The sequence below is a fragment of the Salmo trutta genome, chromosome 8, assembly GCF_901001165.1.
Source record: "Salmo trutta chromosome 8, fSalTru1.1, whole genome shotgun sequence".
Taxonomy (NCBI): domain Eukaryota; kingdom Metazoa; phylum Chordata; class Actinopteri; order Salmoniformes; family Salmonidae; genus Salmo; species Salmo trutta.
In genome coordinates this window covers 4589595-4603849 of record NC_042964.1, presented here as the reverse complement: position 1 = coordinate 4603849, position 14255 = coordinate 4589595, and the positions used below count along the sequence as shown (strand labels likewise).

Here is a 14255-nt window from a genome sequence, read left to right as displayed (position 1 = left end):
GTGTGGTAATGCAGTGTGGGTGTGGTAATGCAGTGTGTGTGTGTGTGTGTGTGTGTGTGTGTGTGTGTGTGTGTGTGTGTGTGTGTGTGTGTGTGTGTGTGTGTGTGTGTGTGTGTGGTAATGCAGTGTGGGTGTGGTAATGCAGTGTGTGTGTGTGTGTGTGTGTGTGTGTGTGTGTGTGTGTGTGTGTGTGTGTGTGTGTGTGTGTGTGTGTGTGTGTGTGTGTGTGTGTGTGTGTGTGTGTGTGTGTGTGTATGTGTGTGGTAATGCAGTGGGTGGGTAGGCTACAGGCTAAGACCGGTGAAGTGCCAATTTCACGACCAAAGTAATTCATCGTGAAATTAGTAAGCCGAGTACCAACTTTTAACGAGATAATACTGAGGTGTCTGATTGGATGGTACCACTGTCCAAGTTCAAATATATTCCATAGCTCCACTGTAGCTCAGTTGGCAGAGCACGGCAGAGCACGGCAGAGCACGTTAGAGCAGGCAGAGCACGGCAGAGCAGGCAGAGCACGGCAGAGCACGCAGAGCACGCAGAGCACGCAGAGCAGGCAGAGCACGGCAGAGCACGGCAGAGCAGGCAGAGCACGGCAGAGCACGGCAGAGCAGGCAGAGCAGGCAGAGCACGGCAGAGCACGCAGAGCACGCAGAACACGGCACTTGCAACGCCAGGCTCGTGGGTTCGTATTCCCGGGAACTCCCAAATGCAGCCATTACTGTAAATCGCCTTGGATGAAAGCATCTGCAAAATGTCCTATTTTATTACTATGCTATGTGTGCAGCGTAAGAGGGCCTTCTCTACTCTGGTGTTTAACGTACCAGTATGTATACATGGTTATATAGAGGCCGTCCATCCCTACCGTAGCCCCACAGCTGCAGACACTGCTGTTCGTGGGTCAGACACATGCCGTTGTAGCAGTAGGCGTGACCATACTGGCAGGAGGAACCATCCAGCAGGTAAACGTTGGACGGGCAGTAGGGAGAGCCTCCAGTGCAGTACTCAGGCAGGTCGCATGCTCCTGCAGGACCACGACACATGGTACCTGCCTGCTTCAGCTGGGGGAGAGGAGGGCAAAACCAAAGAGAGAGGAGGGGGGGATTCAGTATGATTTACTTGCTTTAAAGACCATTCAGTACATGATAAATTACAGAGGGATTTAAATAAATGATTCAATCACATAAATAAATAGAGGGAAAGGTTATGAGATAGGGAGATAAAAAGATTTTCGATACTTTTAAAAGAATCACAGAAGAAGTTGTTATTCTCATTTACGTGAAACAAAAAACAGGAAAGTTGAAACTTGAGACAAAACATAATTACTGATCAGAGAACATATTGATCAGAGAGGTGAAGTAGAGTTTATTGATCAGAGAGGTTACTATTCAGACAGGAGAAGTAGAGGTTATTGATCAGAGAGGTTAATATTCAGACAGGAGAAGTAGAGGTTATTGATCAGACAGGAGAAGTAGAGGTTATTGATCAGAGAGGTGAAGTAGAGGTTATTGATCAGACCGGAGAAGCGGAGATTATTGATCAGAGAGGTGAAGTAGAGGTTATTGATCAGAGAGGTGAAGTAGAGGTTATTGATCAGAGAGGTGAAGTAGAGGTTATTGATCAGAGAGGTGAAATAGAGGTTATTGATCAGAGAGTCGTAGAGGTTATTGATCAGACAGGAGAAGTAGAGGTTATTGATCAGAGAGCAGAAGTAGAGATTATTGATCAGAGAGTCGTAGAGGTTATTGATCAGAGAGGAGAAGTAGAGATTATTGATCAGAGAGGTGAAGTAGAGATTATTGATCAGACAGGAGAAGTAGAGGTTATTGATCAGAGAGGTTATTGATCAGACAGGAGAAGTAGAGATTATTGATCAGAGTCGTAGAAGTTATTGATCAGAGAGGAGAAGTAGAGGTTATTGATCAGACAGGAGAAGTAGAGGTTATTGATCAGAGAGTCGTGGAGGTTATTGATCAGAGAGTCGTAGAGGTTATTGATCAGAGAGGAGAAGTAGAGGTTATTGATCAGAGAGGTTATTGATCAGACAGGAGAAGTAGAGATTATTGATCAGAGTCGTAGAGGTTATTGATCAGAGAGGAGAAGTAGAGGTTATTGATCAGACAGGAGAAGTAGAGGTTATTGATCAGAGAGGTTATTGATCAGAGAGGAGAAGTAGAGCTTATTGATCAGACAGGAGAAGTAGAGGTTATTGATCAGAGAGGAGAAGTAGAGGTTATTGATCAGAGAGTCGTAGAGGTTATTGATCAGAGAGGAGAAGTAGAGGATATTGATCAGAGAGTCGTAGAGGTTATTGATCAGAGAGGAGAAGTATAGGATATTGATCAGAGAGTCGTAGAGGTTATTGATCAGAGAGGAGAAGTAGAGATTATTGATCAGACAGGAGAAGTAGAGGTTATTGATCAGACAGGAGAAGTAGAGGTTATTGATCAGAGAGGAGAGGTGGAGATTATTGATCAGAGAGTCGTAGAGATTATTGATCAGAGAGGAGAAGTAGAAGTTATTGATCAGAGAGGTGAAGTAGAGGTTATTGATCAGAGAGGTTATTGATCAGAGTCGTAGAGGTTATTGATCAGACAGGAGAAGTAGAGATTATTGATCAGAGTCGTAGAGGTTATTGATCAGAGAGGAGAAGTAGAGGTTATTGATCAGACCGGAGAAGTAGAGGTTATTGATCAGAGAGGTTATTGATCAGACAGGAGAAGTAGAGGATATTGATCAGACAGGAGAAATAGAGTTTATTGATCAGAAAGGTGAAGTAGAGGTTATTGATCAGACCGGAGAAGTAGAGGTTATTGATCAGACAGGAGAAGTAGAGGATATTGATCAGACAGGAGAAATAGAGGTTATTGATCAGAAAGGTGAAGTAGAGGTTATTGATCAGACAGGAAAAGTAGAGGATATTGATCAGAGAGGTGAAGAAGAGGTTATTGATCAGAGAGTCATAGAGGTTATTGATCAGACAGGAGAAGTAGAGGATATTGATCAGAGTGTCGTAGAGGTTATTGATCAGACAGGAGAAGTAGAGGATATTGATCAGAGAGTCGTAGAGGTTATTGATCAAACAAGAGAAGTAGAGTTTATTGATCAGAGAGGTGAAGTAGAGCTTATTGATCAGAGAGGTGAAGTAGAGGTTATTGATCAGAGAGGAGAAGTTGAGGTTATTGTTCAGACAGGAGAAGTGGAGATTATTGATCAGACAGGAGAAGTAGAGGTTATTGATCAAAGAGGTGAAGTAAAAGTTATTGATCAGAGAGGTGAAGTAGAAGTTATTGATTAGAGAGGTGATGTAGAGGTTATTGATCAGACAGGAGAAGTAGAGGTTATTGATCAGAGAGATTATTGATCAGAGAGGAGAAGTAGAGGTTATTGATCAGAGAGGTGAAGTAGAGGTTATTGATCAGAGAGTCGTAGAGGTTATTGATCAGACAGGAGAAGTAGAGGATATTGATCAGAGAGTCGTAGAGGTTATTGATCAGACAGGAGAAGAAGAGGTTACTGATCAGACAGGAGAAGTACAGGTTATTGATCAGAGAGGTTATTGATCAGAGAGGTGAAGTAGAGGTTATTGATCAGAGAGGTGAAGTAGAGGTTATTGATCAGAGAGGTGAAGTAGAGCTAATTGATCAGAGAGGAGAAGTAGAGGTTATTGATCAGAGAGGAGAAGTAGAGGTTATTGATCAGACAGGAGAAGTAGAGGTTATTGATCAGAGAGGAGAAGAGTTTATTGATCAGAGATGATATTGATCAGACAGGAGAAGTAGAGGTTATTGATCAGAGAGTCGTGAGGTTATTGATCAGACAGGAGAAGTAGAGGTTATTGATCAGAGAGGAGAAGAGTTTATTGATCAGAGATGATATTGATCAGACAGGAGAAGTAGAGGTTATTGATCAGAGAGGTGAAGTAGAGGTTATTGATCAGACTGGAGAAGTAGAGGATATTGATCAGAGAGGAGAAGTAGAGGTTATTGATCAGAGAGGTGAAGTAGAGGTTATTGATCAGACAGGAGAAGTAGAGGTTATTGATCAGAGAGGAGAAGAGTTTATTGATCAGAGATGATATTGATCAGACAGGAGAAGTAGAGGTTATTGATCAGACAGGAGAAGTAGAGGTTATTGATCAGAGAGGAGAAGAGTTTATTGATCAGAGATGATATTGATCAGACAGGAGAAGTAGAGGTTATTGATCAGAGAGGAGAAGTAGAGGTTATTGATCAGACAGGAGAAGTAGAGGATATTGATCAGACAGGAGAAGTAGAGGTTATTGATCAGAGAGTCGTGAGGTTATTGATCAGACAGGAGAAGTAGAGGTTATTGATCAGAGAGGAGAAGTAGAGGATATTGATCAGAGAGGTGAAGTAGAGGTTATTGATCAGACAGGAGAAGTAGAGGTTATTGATCAGAGAGTCGTGGAGGTTATTGATCAGAGAGTCGTAGAGGTTATTGATCAGACAGGAGAAGTAGAGGTTATTGATCGGAGAGGAGAAGTAGAGTTTATTGATCAGAGATGATATTGATCAGACAGGAGAAGTAGAGGTTATTGATCAGAGAGGAGAAGAGTTTATTGATCAGAGATGATATTGATCAGACAGGAGAAGTAGAAGTTATTGATCAGAGAGTCGTAGAGAATATTGATCAGAGAGGTGAAGTAGAGGATATTGATCAGCGAGGTGAAGTAGAGATTATTGATCAGAGAGGAGAAGTAGAGGTTATTGATCAGACAGGAGAAGTAGAGGTTATTGATCAGACAGGAGAAGTGGAGGTTATTGATCAGAGAGTCGTAGAGGTTATTGATCAGAGAGTCGTAGAGGTTATTGATCAGAGAGTCGTAGAGATTATTGATCAGAGAGGAGAAGTAGAGGTTATTGATCAGACAGGAGAAGTAGAGGTTATTGATGAGACAGGATAAGTAGAGTTTATTGATCAGACAGGAGAAGTAGAGGTTATTGATCAGACCGGAGAAGTGGAGGTTATTGATCAGAGAGTCGTAGAGGATATTGATCAGAGAGGTGAAGTAGAGGTTATTGATCAGACAGGAGAAGTAGAGGATATTGATCAGACAGGAGAAGTAGAGGTTATTGATCAGAGAGGTGAAGTAGAGGATATTGATCAGAGAGGTGAAGTAGAGGTTATTGATCAGACAGGAGAAGTAGAGGTTATTGATCAGAGAGTCGTGGAGGTTATTGATCAGAGAGTCGTAGAGGTTATTGATCAGAGAGTCGTAGAGGTTATTGATCAGAGAGTCGTAGAGGTTATTGATCAGAGAGGAGAAGTAGAGGTTATTGATCAGTCAGGAGAAGTAGAGGTTATTGATCAGAGAGTCGTGGAGGTTATTGATCAGAGAGTCGTAGAGGTTATTGATCAGACAGGAGAAGTGGAGGTTATTGATCAGAGAGTCGTAGAGGTTATTGATCAGAGAGGAGAAGTAGAGGTTATTGATCAGAGAGTCGTAGAGGTTATTGATCAGAGAGGAGAAGTAGAGATTATTGATCAGTCAGGAGAAGTAGAGGTTATTGATCAGAGAGTCGTAGAGGTTATTGATCAGACAGGAGAAGTAGAGGTTATTGATCAGAGAGGTGAAGTAGAGGTTATTGATCAGAGAGGTTACTGATCAGACTGAAGAAGTAAAGGTTATTGATCAGAAAGTCGTAGAGGTTATTGATCAGACAGGAGAAGTGGAGATTATTGATCAGACCGGAGAAGTAGAGGTTATTGATCAGAGAGGAGAAGTAGAGGTTATTGATCAGAGAGGTTACTGATCAGACTGAAGAAGTAAAGGTTATTGATCAGATAGTCGTAGAGGTTATTGATCAGACAGGAGAAGTGGAGATTATTGATCAGAGAGGAGAAGTACAGGTTATTGATCAGAAAGGTGAAGTAGAGGTTATTGATCAGAGAGTCATAGAGGTTATTGATCAGACAGGAGAAGTAGAGGATATTGATCAGAGAGGAGAAGAAGAGGTTATTGATCAGAGAGTCATAGAGGTTATTGATCAGACAGGAGAAGTAGAGGTTATTGATCAGAGAGTCGTGGAGGTTATTGATCAGAGAGGTGAAGTAGTGGTTATTGATCAGAGAGTTTACTGATCTGACAGGAGAAGTAGAGGTTATTGATCAGAGAGGTGAAGTAGAGGATATTGATCAGACAGGAGAAGTATATGTTATTGATCAGAAAGGAGAAGTAGAGGTTATTGCCCTCGTGTGTTTGTGTTTCATACCTAACAGCCCTCGTGTGTGTGTGTGTGTTTTATACCTTACAGCCCTCGTGTGTGTGTGTGTTTCATACCTTACAGCCCTCGTGTGTGTGTGTGTGTGTTTCATACCTTACAGCCCTCGCAACACACCCCGTGGGCGCACTGAGCCTCTGCCTTCAGACTGCAGTTGTTGGCGTTGCAGCAGTCATTACTGCACTCCTATAGATAAAATACACACACACACACACACACACACAGTTATCACGTTTAGCCAAATCAATGAGGCACGACCCTGTGCCCACACACACACACACACACACACACACACACACACACACACACACACACACACACACACACACACACACACACACACACTCGGTTCACATCCCAACTCCTCTGCTCTTTGACTCTGTCTCCAGTGGGGTGACAGCACTGATCGACATGTCAAAGTTTTGAGATGGAGGAAGCGGAAAAATACATCCAACCGCACAGAACGCTGTCATACAGAGATGAAAATGACATCTCTTCCCCGTTGCCATGGCGTTCTCACCGCCGTCGAGCCACAGATATTCTAAACTCGACGTGGGAGTTGAAGGATGAGAAACGGCAATTATACCGCAGGGAGAGAATGGATCAGGGAGAGAGAGAGAGACTACACAGAGGAAAAGGAACACTACACCAACCTCCCAGACAGACCCCTGTGGTGTTTAGAGTAAATCAGTGTTCCAGTTACAATACGCCAAGGTGACTTCCAGTACTAGACAGTTTTCATAGCGTACTTTCCATAGCAAAATAAAAAAAAGTTCCTTGGAAGAGCTGAGAAATGGGAAGTTGGGATATGATTGACAAGGCTGGAAATAAAACAGTTTTTTTCCCCCAAGCATATGTTTGTCTGCGTGTGTGGTAATGCGTAATAAAGTCAATTCTTCTGAAGCGACAGGATACTAAAAGACACCATGACGCGAGCATTCTGTTTCTGTGTCAAAACAGGTGGCTTCTTGTCAGACGGCGGTGGTATCTGCCAACGCCGACTCACTGTCAGTTGTGCTTTAAGTCAAAACAGCCTCCACATCATCAGCATTTCTGTCAGCTAGAAATTAGCCTCTCCTTGTTTTCAATTTATGCTTCCTCACAAATTGAGCCAAAGAGGATTTACTTACTTAACCGTAATTCCATAAAAGTAAAAACAACAATTCCCAAAGCAAAGTCCCCAGAAAACTTTTAAACACCTCTAAAAATGTTTTACCGTCTCAAAGGATTCTGGAAGATTAACAAATACAATATCTAAGAAAAGCAACGATATGCTAAGTGCTCGTCGTGTCTAAGGTGAGGGATCCTAACGGCTAAGAGCAGCAGGCTTTTCTCACCTCTGGCTCTCCACAGTCGCACTCTTCTCCGTCCTCCACAAAGCCGTTGCCGCACCTCTTGCCCCCGACCAGGTCCTTCATGTCGGGCATATTGAAGAGGCACATCCCTCCTCCCTTCTGGAAGTAGTTGTCCAGGTCCAGCTTACTGCAGCGGCTGAACACCCGGGGAAATGGATGCCTATTGGGAAAGAAAGTAAACATTACAAAGATCCACAATGCAGAATACCATTGTGAACAGTTACCATCATGTTCAGTTTCAGAGAGTTCTTTAGAGCGGTGGCCATCTTGGATGTCTAGGTGACCATTTTGGATCTCTGGTAGCCATGTTGGAACTAAAACCTGTTCATTCTTACCCGGTGGCAGCAGCCATCACGCAGCCCCCTTGCTCCGCAGTCGCCTCCACACAGCAACCCTCGTGGTCGTGGCTCATCCCAAAATTGTGCCCGATCTCATGGGCCATGGTGGCAGCAGCTCCGATGGGTAAATCCGAATGGTCCTGATGGACCACATTAGCAAAAGGACACATTTGTATGGGATTAAGCATAACCACAAAAACACCCAGTCTCAATTTAAACAGCTTTAAAAAGCTGGAACCAGTTTAGACTTGTCCCTTTCTCTTGACAGTGCTGTTGTGTCTAGCCACCCAAGGTGGGTAGTGGTAGTGGATATATATATATACCTGCTGTCATATTAGGATTACACTAGCCTCCATTACCTCTGAGAACTGAACCAGTAGAGCCTATTAGAAGTTAATCAAGTGTGGAAGAGCTATCGATTTCTCTGGCCCACAGAAACACACAGGTATGGAGACACACACACACACACACATTTCTCCTCCACCCTAACCACCCCACTCACCACATTAATGCCTCCAGAGTTCTCCAGACTACACATCCCCTCCAGCGGTGCCATCCCTATGGTGGTCCCTTTAAATATCACTCCCCTGTCAGCGGGAAATTAAAAAAGAAAATCACTTCACCTTCATTTTCCTTTCAGTTCAGTGTGGACGTGCTCAGGCAGGGAGGGATCTGGGACGGATGCACTTTAATTACAGATAGAGAACCGTCTAGCAGTGGAAGGATGGTATCCTTGTCTGAGACCTTTCTCAGAGCACCTCAAGGGGTTATGCAATGACGTCTCTTGGAGCTTGTTGTCACTTAAGATTCCCGAAACAAATCAAAAAGCTGCTCCTTAAAATTAAAACCACTCGCCAGGTGCTATCTGGAAACTAATTACCTCCAGCGAAGAGGCCTCCAATTTACTGTTTACGGATGACTGTGTGTTTGGCAGTCAAGCTGTGCTATGTTGTGTGTGTGTGTGTGTGTGTGTGTGTGTGTGTGTGTGTGTGTGTGTGTGTGTGTGTGTGCATGTGTGTGTGTGTGTGTGTGTGTGTGTGTGTGTGAGAATGTGAGAGAGTGTGTGTGTGTGTGTGTGTGTGTGTGAGAATGTGAGAGAGTGTGTGTGTGTGTGTGTGTGTGTGTGTGTGTGTGTGTGTGTGTGTGTGTGTGTGTGTGTGTGTGTGAGAACGTGAGAGAGTGTGTGTGTGTGTGTGTGTGTGTGTGTGTGTGTGTGTGTGAGAGAGAGAGAATGTGAGAGTGTGTGTGTGTGTGAGAGAGAGAGAGAGAATGTGTGTGTGTGCGCGTGTGACAGAATGTGTGTGCGCGCGCGCGCGCGTGTGTGTGTGTGTTTGGCAGTCAAGCTGTGCTGTGTTGTTCTAATTACACCTCACTGAGCTGTGATGTTCTAATTACACCTCACTGAACTGTGATGTTCTAATTACACCTCACTGAGCTGTGATATTCTAATTACACCTCACTGAGCTGTGATGTTCTAATTACACCTCACTGAGCTGCGATGTTCTAATTACACCTCACTGAACTGTGTTGTTGTAATTACACCTCACTGAACTGTGATGTTCTAATTACATCTCACTGAGCTGTGATGTTCTAATTACACCTCACTGAGCTGTGATGTTCTAATTACACCTCACTGAACTGTGTTGTTGTAATTACACCTCACTGAACTGTGTTGTTCTAATTACACCTCACTGAACTGTGATGTTGTAATTACACCTCACTGAGCTGTGATGTTCTAATTACACCTAACTGAACTGTGTTGTTCTAATTACACCTCACTGAACTGTGATGTTCTAATTACACCTCACTGAGCTGTGTTGTTCTAATTACACCTCACTGAACTGTGTTGTTGTAATTACACCTCACTGAACTGTGATGTTCTAATTACACCTCACTGAACTGTGTTGTTCTAATTACACCTCACTGAACTGTGATGTTCTAATTACACCTCACTGAGCTGTGATGTTCTAATTACACCTAACTGAACTGTGATGCTCTAATTACACCTCACTGAGCTGTGATGTTCTAATTACACCTCACTGAACTGTGTTGTTGTAATTACACCTCACTGAACTGTGATGTTCTAATTACACCTCACTGAGCTGTGATGTTCTAATTACACCTCACTGAACTGTGTTGTTGTAATTACACCTCACTGAACTGTGATGTTCTAATTACACCTCACTGAACTGTGTTGTTCTAATTACACCTCACTGAACTGTGATGTTCTAATTACACCTCACTGAGCTGTGATGTTCTAATTACACCTCACTGAACTGTGATGTTCTAATTACACCTCACTGAGCTGTGATGTTCTAATTACACCTCACTGAGCTGTGTTGTTCTAATTACACCTCACTGAGCTGTGATGTTCTAATTACACCTCACTGAGCTGTGTTGTTCTAATTACACCTCACTGAACTGTCATGTTCTAATTACACCTCACTGAACTGTGTTGTTCTAATTACACCTCACTGAGCCGAGATCTTTTAGTTAATAGAACTGCTGTTTAGCTAATCATTTATCAATCTAGCCAGTAATGAAGGCTGGAATTCATTTTGGGCGACGGAAGGGGAGGGATTTACACTGCTGCTACTCACTGTTTATTATCTATGCATAGTCACTCTACCCCTATCTATATGTATAGTGCCTTGCAGAAGTATTCATCCACCTTGGTGTTTTTCCTATTTTGTTGCATTACAACCTGTAATTTAAATTGATTTTTATTTGGATATCATGTAATGGACATACACCAAATAGTCCAAATTGGGGAAGTGAAATGAAGAAAAAAAAACTTGTTTCAAAAAATTAGACAAAATAAAAAACTTAAAAATGGTGCATGCATATGTATTCACCCCCTTTGCTATCAAGCCCCTAAATAACATCTGGTGCAACCAATTACCTTCAGAAGTCACATAATTAGTTAAATAAAGTCCTCCTGTGTGCAATCTAAGTGTCACATGATCTCAGTATTTATACACCTGTTCTGAAAGGCCCCAGAGTCTGCAACACCACTAAGTAAGGGGCACCACCAAGCAAGTGGCACCATGAAGACCAAGGAGCTCTCCAAACAGGTCAGGGACAAAGTTGTGGAGAAGTACAGATCAGGGTTGAGTTATAAAAAAATATCAGAAACTTTGAACATCCCATCGATCACCATTAAATCCATTATATAAAAATGTAAAGAATATGTCACCACAACAAACCTGCCAAGAGAGTGCCGCCCACCAAAACTCATGGACCAGGCAAGGAGGGCATTAATCAGAGAGGCAACAAAGAGACCAAAGATAACCCTGAAGGAGCTGCAAAGCTACACAGCGGAGATTGGAGTATCTATCCATAGGACCACTTTAAGCCGTACACTCCACAGAGCTGGGCTTTACGGAAGAGTGTCCAGAAAAAAGCCATTGCTTAAAGAAAAAAATAAGCAAACACATTTGGTGTTCGCCAAAAGGCATGTGGGAGACTTCCCAAACATACGGAAGAAGGTACTCTGGTCAGATGAGACTAAAATGTAGCTTTTTGGCCATTAAGGAAAACACTATGCCTGGCGCAACCCGACACCTCTCATCACCCCGAGAACACCTTCCCCACAGTGAAGCATGCTGGTAGTAACATCATGCTGTGGGGATGTTTTTCCATCGGCAGGGACTAGGAAACTGGTCAGAATTGAAGGAATGATGGATGGCGCTAAATACAGGGAAATTCCTGAAGAAACCTGTTTCAGTCTTCCAGAGATTTGAGACTGGGATGGAGGTTCACCTTCCAGTAGGAGCAACACTTGAGTGGTTTAAGAGGAAACATTTAAATGTCTTGGGATGGCCTAGTCAAAGCTCATACCTCAATCCAATTGAGAATCTGTGGTATGACTTAAAGATTGCTGTACACCAGCTGAACCCATCCAACTTGAAGGAGCTGGAGCAGTTTTGCCTTGAAGAATGGGCAAAAATCCCAGTGGCTAGATGTGCCAAGCTTATAGAGACATACTCCAAGAGACTTGCAGCTGTAATTGCTGCAAAAGGTGCCTCTACAAAGTATTGACTTGGGGGGTGAATAGTTATGCACGCTCAAGTTTTCCGTTTTTTTGTCTTATTTTTTGTTTGTTTCACAATAAAAAAATAATAATTGCATCTTCATAGTGGTAGGCATGGCGTGTAAATCAAATGATACAACCCCCCCCAAAATCTATTTTAATTCCAGGTTGTAAGGCAACAAAATAGGAAAAATGCCAAGGAGGGTGAATACTTTCGCAAGCCACGATACAAATGACCCCAACTAACCTGTAGCTCCACACATAGACCCCGGTGCCCCCTGCCTTGTTATTCTTATTTTATTGTGTTACTTTTGATTTATTTTCTACTTTATTTTTGTTTACTGAATATTTTCTTACCTCTATTTTCTTAAAACTGCACTGTTGGTTAAGGGCTTGTAAATAACCATTTCACTGTAAGGTCTACACCTGCTGTATTCGGCGCGTGTGTGTGTGTGTGTGTGTGTGTGTGTGTGTGTGTGTGTGTGTGTGTGTGTGTGTGTGTGTGTGTGTGTGTGTGTGTGTGTGTGTGTGTGTGTGTGTGGTCTTTACTAACGTCAGTAGCTGTGCGTTGTCGTGCTTCTTGCGGGACTTAAGCTTCTGTCTCCACTGTAGGAAGGACCAGAGTGTGGTGTTGGGCTCCTCTGTAATGATGCACTCATCCCTCTCCTTCCATACCTCCAGACCAATCAGAGGCACCCGGATGTTCAGAGCCCTGTAGAACTGAACCCCAACCACAACATAACACAACCGCCTGGCAACTGGCATCACTGACAGCAACAGACAACACTCACGGCAACAGGCAACACTCACGTCAACAGGCAACACTCACGGCAACAGGCAACACTCACGGCAACAGTCAACACTCACGTCAACAGGCAACACTCACGGCAATGGGGTCACACAGAGACATGTGTTTGTTTTTCATTGTGACTAGGGCATTTCTAAACAGACAAATTTAGATTATTCAAATCTATCATTTTCAATCACTTTGATCATTCTGATGACACAACAAAGGGCAGAATTGTAAAGGACTAGAAAGACAATTAATCTCAGAAATATCAGAGAACTGTGTGGAAGTTAATGATATGTCAGGAGGTGATTTATAAAACCAGACTCTCTCTCTCTCCCGGCTCTGATAAATGAAGCTCTCTTTATTCCCCCTGTGGATTGCATCTAAGACACACACATCACCACACTGGCTTACCTTATCAACATAATTGGCAATCTCCATTATCCTCAGCTTGGTTTTCTGGTAGTCCTTATTCTGTCGTTTATACTAGATTACAAAGGGAGATGGAATATCATTCAGTGGCAGATATAAAATCAATAGTGACAAATGTTCAACCAAACACGATACATTTTTTAAAAATGGCCGTCCTCAATAGAACAAGAGAGATCCAGAAGAAAAAACATGTCCCACTTCACCAACTCTACCCCCACTTCCTCATCATAGTAGGGGACCAATTAAGAACAGGAGTGGACCAAATACTGTATTCTGATTGGTCACCACCATGCACTGTTACCACGGCGTCATATTCATATTGCACCTAACAGTAGCCAACTGGAACATAGAATAGACCGTTATGGAAGACATATCTTTTCCTTCCTGGCCGGCTGGAGCACATTGTCTATTTAGGACTGGTAATGAGCTCTCTGTCTCCCACCATTAGACCCAACTAGAAACGTTCATCATTAACATGACAAATCTTTTCCTCTGGTCTCTTCTATGCTGCTCTCTATCAGTGAGGAAAAGGTGCTTCAGCCCATCAGCCAGCATCATAATTATACACTATTTCACAAAGTAGGCAGAGTTGAGGATGAGTGAGGACCATTATGTCAGAGTTGAGGATGAGTGAGGACCATTATGTCAGAGTTGAGGATGAGTGAGGACCATTATGTTACTAATGAGTTGAGGATGAGTGAGGACCATTATGTTACTAACGAGTTGAGGATGAGTGAGGACCATTATGTCAGAGTTGAGGATGAGTGAGGACCATTATGTCAGAGTTGAGGATGAGTGAGGACCATTATGTTAGAGTTGAGGATGAGTGAGGACCATTATGTCAGAGTTGAGGATGAGTGAGGACCATTATGTCAGAGTTGAGGATGAGTGAGGACCATTATGTCAGAGTTGAGGATGAGTGAGGACCATTATGTCAGAGTTGAGGATGAGTGAGGACCATTATGTCAGAGTTGTGGATGAGTGAGGACCATTATGTCAGAGTTGAGGATGAGTGAGGACCATTATGTTACTAACGAGTTGAGGATGAGTGAGGACCATTATGTC

The 14255-nt window shown here is 43.0% G+C and overlaps 1 protein-coding gene across 1 annotated transcript in view; it reads right to left on the bottom strand.

Annotated features, from left to right (window-relative positions):
- The window catches only part of adam19a (ADAM metallopeptidase domain 19a), a gene marked incomplete in the record, with an annotated part of 166688 nt that overhangs the window by 21322 nt on the left and 131111 nt on the right, over positions 1-14255 (bottom strand). Inside the window, 7 exon segments of the mRNA XM_029759770.1 lie at positions 863-1058; positions 6339-6428; positions 7580-7757; positions 7933-8075; positions 8438-8522; positions 12522-12688; positions 13173-13244. Coding sequence (XP_029615630.1) covers positions 863-1058; positions 6339-6428; positions 7580-7757; positions 7933-8075; positions 8438-8522; positions 12522-12688; positions 13173-13244 — 931 coding nt within the window.